Source organism: Dermochelys coriacea, chromosome 1, assembly GCF_009764565.3.
Source record: "Dermochelys coriacea isolate rDerCor1 chromosome 1, rDerCor1.pri.v4, whole genome shotgun sequence".
NCBI lineage: Eukaryota > Metazoa > Chordata > Testudines > Dermochelyidae > Dermochelys > Dermochelys coriacea.
The window spans coordinates 50,931,109-50,944,687 of NC_050068.2; the positions used below are offsets into that span (position 1 = coordinate 50,931,109).

Consider the following 13,579-nt stretch of genomic DNA (forward strand, 5'->3'; position numbering starts at 1 on the left):
TCTCCCAATCAGAAAATATGAATTAGTAAGGTGCTACTACACAAACCAGTACAAATTTGAGCACTTGTATGGAAACTATTTCTCAGTTAGTCATCATAACCAGCATCTACGTGGTGTACCTGGACTAACTTTTTGCTTCTCATCTGAAGGGTACATCAAGGAGGAAGAGCTATTTTTCTCCTTCATGTCCATTTAAAAATCTACTGAATTTTCATAGGCATATTTTTGGTGTATTCGTAAGACTGCTAACTTTTGTGGAAACTGTGCTGTAGTCTGATCCATGCAATCAGTGAAATGATATGAGGGACAGATTTCTACATTACTGTAAACATTACCATTTTGCTAATGAAGTTAATTTGTAGAATTGTTCCATACACAGAACAGGCCTTCCCCTGCCCCCCCACAATGAAAAGAATTTCTCTAGGCTTGAATAACCACAGTGTTAGCAAAAATATTCAGTTGGGACTCATTTTATCTTTCCAGATATCACAAATCAAACCCTGTGAGCAATAAGGGGACAAGAGTCAGCAAATAAACAATCACCTGACTGATTGAGGAGGTATGGGCCTGACATTAGCAATCAGCAGAATCCCTCTTTTCACCCACTCAAAAACAGCCATCCCAGTCAAAATCCCATTTGATCACACAGGTCAAGTCAACTAACAACCCTGACACAGTTATGCAATGTAGGAAAATATTAAAAATGGATTCATGCAATATTGTTAACAAATTTTAAAATCTACAAGGGGTTTTAAAAATAAAAAGAGAACAGACATAAATGTACATAATTAGAAAATACAAGCTTACCAGTACATACAATGCATTATATTTCAATTAGCTTGGGAAAGCTTCTAAATACTATGTTAGGTAAATGCATTGTTTATTCTAAGGTAAGGATTGTTTTTGATGGGTTAAAAATGACAGTATATAGTTCCACATCTCATACAGAAGAGAAAAAAATATGCTGAGAGCTTGTTGCTGTTCCAGGTGTTTAAAAACAGAAGTGCACAGGCAGCAGATGCCTTAACCAGCAATATGGGGCCGGGGGGAGGCAATTGCTGCAGCATATCCGGTAGATTTTCTATATACACTGTCCTTTTAACTATAAGGAAAATTGATACTGAGCATGTGCGATGAAGAAAAAGCTGGCAATGTCAGTGTGAATAATGGGTGAAAAAAAGGGAATGATGGGGTGTGGCATCTCAATCAAGATTAAAATGAAACTGATAAAGCAGCATATGGACTGGATAACAAATCAAAAAGCATGTTTATCCACTGAAGGAACTGGTTAATGGAGACTGCCAGCACGTTGCCATGGAAACACTGACTGTTGGAGCTGCACCATCTCATACCTTATCCAATACATTCCTGGTTGTTGGTAGTAGTCCAAAGACCCTGATCTCTTGATGGTAAACCCGTGGTCCAGCTGAGCAGAGAGAAATGGGGCAACTCAGTGGATCGATATTATGCTAAAGAATTAAGACTCCAGACCAAGCTGTTCCTTATTTAGTGCATATTGACTGTTTTCAGTTTCACAAGGCACTTATCTAACATCCTGAATCTATGCACTGGAGACAAAAAGTAAGAAAAAGAAAAAAAGAAAGAAAGAAAAAGAAATATCCCTAGCTTCTATCTTGTTATATTAGAAGCCATTTTATTTAAACTGAAATGGAGTTTGTGAAATAAGTAACTTAATGCATTATGCATTCATTTAAAAGTCTAACAAATATCCTGGTATCTCAAAATATAGAAGTGCCCCTTTAAGTTGCACATAATGGTAATGAAAAAAAATCTTTTGCAATTAAACAGAGGTTTAATATTTTTTTAAAAACACAGTGTTAGCCATCACAACAAGCAGGCTACACAGATTACATCAGACTTAAATTAGACTACTTCATAATCATGGCATGTGTAAAGATTAAAAGAATCCGGTTTTGATACCCCATCAATTATGGTAATTCTGGTTTGGTTTTTGTTTGTTTTTTTTAAATGTTAGCCTTGGAGAGCAGGACTTCTCAGGTTCATGAACAACATTGCACTGTTTGTCAGTTCTCCTTACATCTCAGGCTTAAAAAGATAATGGTAGAAAGCTGTGATGTAAAATATTCACTAAATTGCAGCTATTAAAGTCAAAATGGAAAATTAACTTAGTATTGTGTAAAAAAAACAGGTAAAGTGTGTGCTTAAAAATTTAACTTTAAATTGTACATATTGTTCTAAATTGAGGTTATCATTAGTAGTGGAATGTGCATAGAAAAAAAAAAGAGTTATTTTCTCTAACCCTTTTACACTGCACTAACATGTACTTGGGATAGCCTTTAACAGAGGATAAGATACAATTTTAGGGGGTCAAACTGGAAAGAGAGAGACTCTGCCCAGTTTAATCTGAATAATTTGATAACTTTCACATTTTGCTCTACAAAAGGAAAGGCCATTGTGTGTTTCATTAAGACCGTGGCAAATTGGTGCAATGCTCATGATAGTTACTAATTCTAGATTGAGAAAGGCCGGTTAACATGTCTCTAGGTTCCAGTTATTTAAACTGTAATTAACATCTAACTTTAAATTTTACTTACACTTTCAATACAGACAAAGAGAAATATTTAATAATTCATTCTCTTTTCTTAAATCAATGCACATTTCATCTTATTTAGAATTATTTAAAGGCCACTTCCTGTTCAAAAGATGAGGACCTTGCACCTATACTTCATTTTTCATTGAGTTTCAGTAGATTGATCTACTATTGCCATCTGCTGGCAGTTTATTATACTGCATCTCAAGTACACAAAAGACAAGAAGAAAAGGAGTACTTGTGGCACCTTAGAGACTACAAATTTATTGAGCATAAGCTTTCGTGAGCTACAGCTCACTTCATCGGATGCATTAAACACGGCTGCTACTCTGAAACCTGTCATACAAAAAACAAGGTGTTTACAAATTGAAATTAAAAGTATTGCACTAAAATATTATAACTAACAGAATGCTGTTACAATTGTTTTAGGAGGGGATTTAGTCTTTGAATTTTAAAATGTTACATCTATCTAAGCAGAAGTCAAACAATATTTTAGTTACCATGGAGACTACAGGCTAAGAAAAACAGGTTATAAATAATTATAGAACAACAACAGATAGACATTTAAGTCATTGGTTCTTCCTCAAACTGAGCAAAACTAATAGACTAAAGCTTTTTCTCTTCTCCACATTTTAAGAAAAGTCCACTGTTAAAATGTCACTTTTAATTTTATTTTATAAATCACTAGAATGTATTTTAAATACCTCACTCCGTCCTTCCCCCACCCCATGATAAAGCAGCACCAATTTGGTTTCCACAAATGACAGAGGCTGTCTGGACAGGCAGAATGCTGCAGACAGAGGAATTGGTTACCATCTCTGGACACATTGGCAGACCATCAGCTGTCAGAACAGCTTTTTTCTTTCTTTATGCTACATGGTTCCCGTGAGCCTCAAGCTGGGATTTACTCCCGTAGCCAAGTCAGGGACCTCACACAACCTTAACATAATGTTATCATTAGTCATTTTTTCTGTCTTAATAATGCCAAAAAAACAAGCACAAAAGTGACAACATACAAGCAAAGCTTTAACATTCCAGACATGAACACAAATTGAACTATGCTCAGTTAATAGAATGTATTGCAATACATCTCTGAATATTAAAGCATTTTTTAAAATTGATTTTTATTTCCTCTTGATTATTTCAGACAGAAAGAGTCTAATTAATCCCATAGGGTACTGACATATAGTATTTTTTTTAAAACTCTTTCAAAACATCTGTTTTTATTTGAGAAATAATTACCAGCCCTCTTCTTTAGTGGCTGGAGACGTTATAACTGAGCAGTCAAGTCATTAATTTAAAATATTCAAAGGAAAGAGTGTGACGACATCCTTGGAGAATTCAAAAAAATTCTAGTGCTAAACTTTAAACAGATTATTTAATAAATGCTTGCTATTAAACATGCATTTTACATTTTTTAGTGAAATGTTAGATTTATATACAAGAAAAATGCAGTCATGGAACTTCAAAATTAAATATTTTGGTCATATCTGCTTTAGGGCTCTAACCTTGCAAATACTTATGCACATGATTAACTTTATGACAGTAGTAAAGTTTAAGAATATGCATGAGTGTTTGTAGGATTGAAACCTGGATGAACAGATACTACTTTTACTGGGGATTATAACCAAAGCAAATGTATGCCTCAGCAAAAGGGGTCAGTACAATATATTTGGATATTACTGAAGAAATCAACAGCTTACTAAAAGTGTTTTATATAAATAAATAAAATACACTTCCAGATGACTCTGACCTAATAACAAACAAACTAGGGGTGCAATTCTCCTCAGCCCAGCTGACCTGCACAAATCCTTATTAATTTAAGCCCAACATTAAAGGTTTGATACATAGAGCCCCTGTTGGACCCCCATACAGTGGTGAATTTTACCTTAAGGGCATATTATAATAAAGAATATCACTATGAAGTTGAATTGAGAACTAAATTCAGTATTTTTGCTATCCCTTTACATAATTTACAGTATACACATATATCGGCACCATAAACAGATTTTTTTAAAAGGGCTAAGATATACTTTTTGTACATTTTTAGTGCTGAACAATATGTTCCAGCATTTGGGGAACATATGCTTTGTAAATTATAAATTTGGAACAGCTTTAGTTAATAAGCTTTATGTCAATATTATCTGGCATTGTAGAAGTAAAAAAGGAGTTTCCTGAAAGTAAAATGTTAATGACAATCCCATGCCAAACTTGTATTACATTAGTTTTTAAATGCAGGCACAATGGTTAAAGGTTTTGCTTTTGGTTTTATTTATTCTGTTTATTAAGATGTGTGTTATGCATAGTATATAAAAGTTTTTTGATATTTAAATCAGCACTTGCCAGTCTGCCTTAAAATTTACACATTCACTACAGATGTTTGTACTCCCCCAATTTTAGGAAAGTTACTGAAAGAACTTAGTTAATTAAGCCACTTTCTGGATTTTATAACAATATTTTTAAAATACTGCTAGTTTAGAGGCAGAACTCCAGAATTAACCACACCAAGGTGTGGTATCCACTCAGAAGGATGCTCTCTTAAATGTACTTATTTAAATTCTAACACATTACCAAATTCAGTGAGTTTTTTTGCTTTGTTTTATTTATTTCTATAATGTTTGTCAATGGAAAGATTCACTTCACCAATGCCTTTTTCATTACTAAAATGTCAAATTGCTGTAAACAATCCATTTCCAGACCAACTGGGACAAATAAAAATATTTTAAAAATTAAAAGAGGCAAGCGATGGAAGGGGCTAGGGGAAGCATCGTTTCTATCTTTTAAGCTTTGAAAGCCTTGAAAAGAGGACCTGAGCAGTACTTCTTATGGACAAGCGTGCTGGCAGTCCATTTGAAAAAGAACACAGTTTGAACTAGGCTGTTCAGAACATACTCTGTACCCATTGCTCATATGAAATGCAGGTATGTGATGTTTTACTTATGGGAGTTACTGTGGTATTATTGCTTGAAAATGAAAATAAAAAATGCTGACTGTATGTTAGCTGATGATTGAAAATCTAAGAAAAGCATGAGGGAAATTTGTTTCCATGTTGAGATATTTTTTTTTAAATAAAAACTAAGTGAGAGGCACAGCTTGAAATGTTAAATACTTAGTAACTTCTGAGAAAGTATCCATTTTGCTGCACAAACAGTTCACACCTGCGAGCCAGATTGTGCCTGTTGAGCTGAGTTTATTTCATGCTGATTTAACTCACCATTGGAGGGGCTGAGCTGAGGAACATGAAAGTGGAAACAGTATGAGACAGTGTACATGTGCAGTCACACCATCTGCAATTTATGGAAGCTGGGAACAAACACAGAGTAATCTGATATGGGAATGGTTATGTTCAATGTGTCACTGACTGTTTGGTGACTTTATCTGGAGAATTAACATTACCATGAGTAATAAAAAAAAAAAAAAGCTTTAAAACACAGGCAGATGTATTAAAAATAAGTAAAGGATGTGAATGTGGATAAAACAGATAGTTACTGTTTAATGGTACTCGCATAAATAATCTAATAAAATTCTGAATATCTTCTGTGTGTGTGCGCGCGCGCGCCCGCCTGTCAGATACATACACACGTTAATCTTGGAGGAAAAATACAAATTTGTATACTGTACTGCATGTGCCTATAAAATTTAGCTGGACTTGGTTGAGGCGGTCTCACAAGCTCCATTACTTTCAGACAATATCTAGATTGTAACTATAGCATGCAGCACAACTAAATCTCTACCCGCTTTAATCGCTGCTTGGAGGGATGCAGCTAGCAAATTGTGTGTAGTGTGGTAAGAAATCCTAATGCATAACTGCATCTGAAATGGTTACATTAATTTCAACGACATGGGCAACACTTCACAGTAAGTGGAGAGCCCTTGCTGTCTTTTGGTGATATCTTCTGAATATAGACTGTCTTGTGGACACTTTTTAAAATGTTATAGCTGTGTATTTCAGATGCTTACTGTTATGACAGAAACTCCTGCTGCTGTGCTGTTGGGTTTAGGCCCTGTGTTGAAATGCTTCTTTATCTTCCCAGCTACTGAAAGCTGATGCTCATTCTCTGGAAGGCCATCATCCTGCAAAGAAAGAAACAAAAGTTTATAGAGAAAATGCAAAATAAGGGAGAATGCTCTTTTTGCAGGATTGTGAGGTGATCCTGGAGGATCCTGCAGATGTAAAAAGTTAAATAAAAAAAAGATTTTCATGAGATTCATTTAATTCAATGTCAGCTTTTCCAGGAATCTATCTAAGGTATTTGTAAGGAAACTTGTTATAATGGAACAGCCCCATTTCTCTTCTCAGCTTTAGCTAATAGCTCTCTTTCAAACTTTTATAAAGGTTTGCATTTATTAACTGCCAGCTTATGATAATTTGTTAGGTCCATAAAATGTCACAATAAATGAATCTCAGATTGATCCTTTGTTCTGTTAATACATTATAATCAATTAAAAGTGAAGACAACAATACTAGTTAAAAGGTCATTAGTGTAAAAAGATAAGCCCAGTTTCTCCAATATGCAGCAAGGAAAGTGTTTTTGTGAGAGAAGAAGTGTGCTCCAAGGTCCTCCCAAAAGCCTTATGGAGTTCTATTTTCAGAGAGGTGAGATTTGGCTGAATAAAATGTTATGCTTAACATTTAACCAAGGGGAAAAAGTGCTCAAAATACATGCAGGCTGTCACAGAGTCTAGTCTATACCCCAGCCTGCAATCAGTTTCTCTGGAGTGACCCCTTAGTGGGCCAGGCCCCAAGGACGCACACAGTTCCAACAGGGGCAGGCCTGTGGCCTCCAAGACTGGGCCTTCGGCACCAACAATCCCCGTCTGTCTCCATGCCTCTCTGAAGTGAATCCAGCCAAGCCAGAGTCCTGCGGGAGGCTGGTACTGTACCCCTCGGGGCGCAATGCTCTCAGGGAGTACTTACAGCGACTCAGGCAGCCTTTTCAAAGCAAGGTAACATTTTATTAGTCACCTGGCACACAGAATCTTACAGTGCTTAGGTTAGCACAGAGAGGCAGAAATTACACTACAGTACATGCCAAGACAGTACCACAATGAGCCAGCCAAGCTGTAATGGACTCCACCTCTGGCTCCCACCCCCCCATCCCTCTTTTGTCTCTCCAGGTCCGGGCTCCTGAGTCCTGCCAAAAAGAGATGCCCTCCTTCCGGTCACCTGACACCTGGTTCTCCAGCTCAGTTCACAAGTCTTGCCTGCTGGGGTGTGCTGCTGTCAGGTGTTGATGTTTCAGAGGCATCTCTTGCTGGATGCTATGTTGATTTGGATTACGTTTGAGACAGCTCTTTAATGAGCCAGCCCCCAGGCAGCCAGGTGACAACCATACCTCCTGGCTCCTGCACTCTTTTAGCAGGTATCAAACTTTTTTTTTTTTTACAATGCAAATTAGAGAGGGAAACCGAGGCATACATAGGATTGATAAAAATATTCCAGAAACTTTCCACTCCAAAGCAGGGGATGCATTTATAAAGTTCACAGGGCTTGATCCAAGCACGACCAGTGGTATTCACTAAATACTAACCTGGGAGGAGACTCCTTATAAAGTCTAGAAGGAGATTCCCCTGGCCAATTTCAATGACTCCTGACCCAGCTATGGGATAATGGATAGATGCCTGATTGATGGCTGCTGTTACAATCAATGATTGTGATATTATCACATTTAGCCAATGGCTAAATGAAGCCACAACCCATAGGGAGCTCCAGCCTTTCCTCAGGGAGGTCAAGACCTCAATGGGGGCCTACAGTTCTTCCCATGCACTACACAATATCTTCCTATGCGGTGGGGGTAAAAAAACATGGGCTCCAGCCAGGAAAAACAGATAATGTTTGAGTCAGTTGTGGCCTTGTCTTCACTAAAAGCATGGTCTTAACTTGAGTTAAAATCCCAGTGAAGACAAGGAAGTTTGTTTTCACACAAGTTAGCCGTTCAAGTTAAAGACCGAATTAAGAACACACCTTTTTTAAGGTAGTGAAGACAAGGCCTTTGTAACTGACCCAAAGGGGGGGGGCCAGATAGACCACTTTAAGAGCAATGCCAAGAACAACTACCTTGGCAAAGCCTGCCCACCATCAGATTATGCAGTGTAGCAGAGAACAGTAACCTTGGGTCATATAAAATGACTGGCTGGCAGAACTACTGCTTTGCACAGGACTATATTTTAATTCCACTCCCGCTATTATGGCAGCGGGTCCTGCAGGACCTGCGGGATCCCTGTCTCGCTGCAGGGCTCTACACTAATCCCATTGAGAGCTCTGCTTTGCATCTCTAGCTATCAACAATGGAATCAGAGACTTAAACTAAGCATTTTAGCACCAAAAGTACAACACATGGAAGTAACAGATCAAGATCAGAACATAAAATGAGTGTTAACATTCATTTTTCTGTTTTTGTAACAATTCTGAGAGCACTTAGTATGTTACGCAGTTGCTGCAGTAAATCATGGGCTTTGTGAGCATATGGGAAGAAGGTTAGTTTGAGTTTGTAGACTGTGGCACTGGTTTTCAAAAATTCCTCACTCACCTCTTAACAAAATGCACTAGCTGGCAGAATATGGTCAAATGCAGAGCTTTAAAAAATATAGAGTTGATTATTGTCTAGTAGAAGGGAGGCTCAGTTGTATATGACCCCTAAAATAACCTATATTCCTCTGACCTGACCTTTTCCAGAAGAAAACCAGTCTATAAAACTAACTCTTTCCTCTTCTTCATTGGAAAAAATCCCCAAAATTTACTTCTCATTTTTCAAAGGTCTGAGACACAAGAATCACCAAGGCCTGATGACTAGTGTAATACTTTCTATCAGGGAAACTTGCAGCCTTAGCTCCAGAGATAATATTCCAGATCCACATAACACAGGATACATTTTTTGAGCCACAATGTGCTCAAGCTGTGGCAAAATTATAAAATATTAATTAATCTGTCACTGCAACACTTTCTAACTACTATTGCTTCTATCTGATGTTTAATTTACAAATATACTGGTATTCAGGATCCAACTGGAATCATGTCATCCAACATTAGAAAATAGACACACATCTAGGGTGAAACATGGCAGCTGTTTAATATCAAACAGCAATGCTACACCACAGTTTATGGCAGGAAGTGAAGAAGAATATCATACCCACAAGAAACTGCAGGAGGAACTGGACGTAGGCTAAATGCTCTAAATAGGAATTTGGTCAAGACACTGTAAATGTTAACCTCCCAAAGTCAGTCTTCACTAATGAGTGTTCCAGTCTATGCATTAACCATTAGATATACACACTTCTTCTCACAAGTGGTCTGGACCTTGGTACTGCATCTAATATATAGTACTAGGGACAAAACAGTCAAGAGTGACTGGTGATTTTGGATATTCATCTCGAAACACCTTAAAGGGGCCTGAGTTTCATAAAACACTGAGCACCTGTTCTCTCAAAAATAGGCCCCTTTGTAGCGTCTCAGAAATTGGACACCCAGAAACTGAAGCACCTAAAATCACTTGTCATTCTTGAAGACCTTGATTTAGGATTTACAACGTATTACTTCAATGTGCAATTGTTTACTGTCCTCCCTGTCTAATTTGGATTTTCCAGCAAACCCCACTGATAGTTGCTGCTCAACAGAGTACCTGCTTTGTTTTGTTTTAAAATAAGAAAAAAGAGCCAAACAGAGGCTGCTGGTGTCATTCCTGTATATAATAATCATCATGAAGATTGCTTGCTATTTGCATTGTCCTACACAACAGGACATGTAAAGATCCAAAGAAAAAGAAATTGCACTAAAAATCTTAAGCAAAGCTCAGGACTGCCAGACTCCTACTGCCCTGAAGCACTCAGATCCATTTCACAAGATGATCACAAGAGGTTTCCTATCCAGTGCTAATTGTGCCATAGGAAGAGGTCATTATATAAATAACAGAAGAAAATTAGACCAAATAAAAGCCCTGGAAAAGCCTGTTGACTCTGTTTCCTTTGAGGTTTCCAGTGAGATTTGGGCAGTGCCCTATGGCGTGACAAAAAAATATTGCAGCTGCCAAATAAGAAATGTCTTTTTAAATTAACCTCCTTATGAATGCTCAGTTTATTATTATTATTTACTGATGGTTACTTATTTATTTCACATACAGGCAGCCAGGGTCAGTGTATCTAGGGAAATGTTTTAAAGCTACAGGTTTCTTAATCCTTTTTAGGCTGGTGTGTACAAAAAATAATCCACTTTTGGGTTATCATTATAACAGGGGAAGGGTTTACAAAATGTAATCCATCCCTTTCACCATTATAACTTATTGAATTACAGTAAGTTAAACATTTTTATTACTCAGAAGTCAAGAACAGGGTATATTTGTACCATAACTTGCCATTGGTGCACTTTGGATTATATAATATTTCCAGTGTTTAAAATGCTACTCCCAAGCCTCCAGCCTCTTTTATAATTCCTTACTTTTGCAATGAATATGAGCAGGCAAAGGAAACAGTAAGAGTCCCAGTAGGGGAAGTATAAAACAGTGGATTTGTTTCTAGCTCTAAGAGTTCTGTATATGAGACACAAATCCAAATAAACTGAATTGAGGGGGCAGAGAACTGCTGTTGAATTGCATTCAGAATCCAGGATCTCCATCTGTCTCAAAGGCAACTAGCCAAAGTCTTTTCAGGTTTTGTTTATTAAATTGAAAACAGCTGGGATATTATTGACATAGGAGCTGTTTTACTGGTCTGATTCTGACCATTACAAGTTTTGTTGTTTCTAAGAGAGTCCAGCTATTTTTATTGTTAAAATTTAAACTGAAATGAAGGTTGTCTCCTATTGAAACGATCATACTAAACTCCAGCAATGTCATTAATTTACAAAGTAATCATTTAATAAACAGTCATAAAAAGGTGCACTTGCAAGTGCAACAGTAATTTACAGCCGACAAATACTTTTTTACATAGAACAACTAGGCAGAATGCCAAAATGAAATTTCAAAGAGAAAAAAATATATCATGAAAATCATCATGAAAAATTATTTCTATTTTCCAGCCAGCACTACCCACAATTTTAGTGCTATTTCACTAGTCTCAAAATTATAAATAAGTCCAAAATATTATATAGCATTTGGTACTAAGGAGAGGTATTTGAACAGATTTATTAGAAGTGAAGTGTTATTCCACATATTATACTAGGGTTTGTATTTACTTTCCTTCTAGAAAGAAGCAGAATATTTTATGAAGATCAGCTAAAATAAAAATTTTTCACTTGTAGATCTCCAGTGCTGTTATAAATATGAGTAAGCATTATTATCCCAATTTTAAAGATGAAGAAACTGGGGTAGAGAGAAAGTGACTGGTTCAAGATGATGACAGAGCTAGGAATGGAAAATGTGTCCCCTGACTCCCAGTCCAATATTCTCTCTCTTGGTTCATACTGCCTCTGTATAAAAACAAGTTTTCCCTTCTGAATTCTCTCTCTTACACACATACTTAGGCCCCAGTTCAGGAAAGCATCCCCATTCAGGACAGCACCTAACCATGTATTTCACTGAGTATAAGTCTCATTTAGTTCAATGGACCTTAAAATGGTGCCTCAAATTCAGCACATACTTATGTGATAGCCAAACTAGAGGTGGACTTAGGCATGTGCTGACCTCCGGAAAACTTATCTAGCAAATATTTACATTAGCCCAAGAAAAAAGTATTTCTAGCCTGATTAGCTCTGAATGGTGACTAGTATATAGCTGAAGATGATTTACTGACTCTGAATGTGGAATGCTATAAAGGAATGATTAGGGAGACAAAAATCCCCATAGAACTAGGACAGAATACTTCCTGTAGTACAAACAGGATTGCTATACGTTTTCACTGTGATATGCTTGCAGATTATGAACAATAGCATGACTTGCAAAACTAAAGCAGTGGTCCCCAAACTTTTCAGGGTCCTGAAGGGTTGGGGGGACACAGAGGTAAGAGGGACAAGACTGGGGGCAGGGCTGGGGCTGGGAGTGGGGCTGTGGCCATGGGCCAAAGCTGGAGGCGGAGCCAGAACCAGGGCTGGGTGCAGAGCTGTGGCTGGGCTATGGATGGAAGCCAGAAGTTGGGGCCAGGGCAGAGCTGGAACTGGAGTGGGGCTGGATGGTGCTCCCTTCCTACCCCATGTGAGGGCTGGCTCAGGCCCGCCATGCTCCTTTCCCCCCCCCCCACCACCACCACAAAAATCTTCTGCCTTAAAGTGACCACAAAAATGCTAAATTGTCTCATTATATATGGCACTGGATGTCTATAAGCTTTACATGACAAAGGGGCTGTGCAGTTTGGAAGTATTTACAGTTAAAAACTGCTTCTATCTGAACAACAGAATGGAGACTAACTACTTGAGCATGTACTTTGTAGGTACTTTACACACCATTTTCAATTAAGGAATATAGTAAACTATTTGGACACTTTTTTATGTTGTTATTTAATTAGTCTGTATATTTGAATTACAAATATTCCTTTTTGGAACTACACTCCCTTTAAGTGTCAGATTTCTTTTTGGATACTAGGGGAAGTATTTAATCACACAAATGTGCTAGGGAGGAATTCCACACTGGAACTTGCAATATGCAAATTCAGATATTTTTTCTTGTACTCATTTTGCTTTTCTGTATCTTTATTTTTAAACTGGAATCTGGATTCTGCTCCCCCCTTTTTTTACATTTTTATCCAAATATTTTGAAACATATTAAATAGTCTTAAATAATTAATATTAAACAGTGTCTCTGTCCCAACATTAAAGCATAGACAGGCCCAGGCCTTCTTAATCTATATCAGATTTATCCATATGCCACCTCTTTGTTAATCAATGTTATGACATGTTCAGAACAAATGAGCATTGATCTAAAGATGAAAATGTCACACTAATCTAGATTAAATTGATATGACTGCACATAAACATGTTTATAGTTCAAATTTGGAAGTTAATATTTGACTGTAAAGATTTTGTACTTAATGCTGAATCATCCAGCTTTAAAACATGAACTATATTTCAAGACCCCTTAGTTG

At 37.2% G+C, this 13,579-nt stretch overlaps 1 protein-coding gene across 7 annotated transcripts in view; it reads right to left on the bottom strand.

Moving 5' to 3' along the window:
- DCLK1 (doublecortin like kinase 1) overlaps window positions 1-13,579 on the bottom strand; it is a 339,739-nt gene that overhangs the window by 12,232 nt on the left and 313,928 nt on the right. For 4 of the 7 annotated variants that reach the window (XM_038420284.2, XM_043504402.1, XM_043504403.1 and 1 more), the window contains one exon: window positions 6,533-6,646. In XM_038420284.2, coding sequence (XP_038276212.1) covers window positions 6,533-6,646 — 114 coding nt within the window. Of the gene's footprint in view, window positions 1-1,352; window positions 1,427-6,532; window positions 6,647-13,579 lie in introns of all 7 variants that reach the window. The other 3 variants (XM_038420294.2, XM_043504404.1, XM_038420312.2) reach the window with 1 other exon arrangement.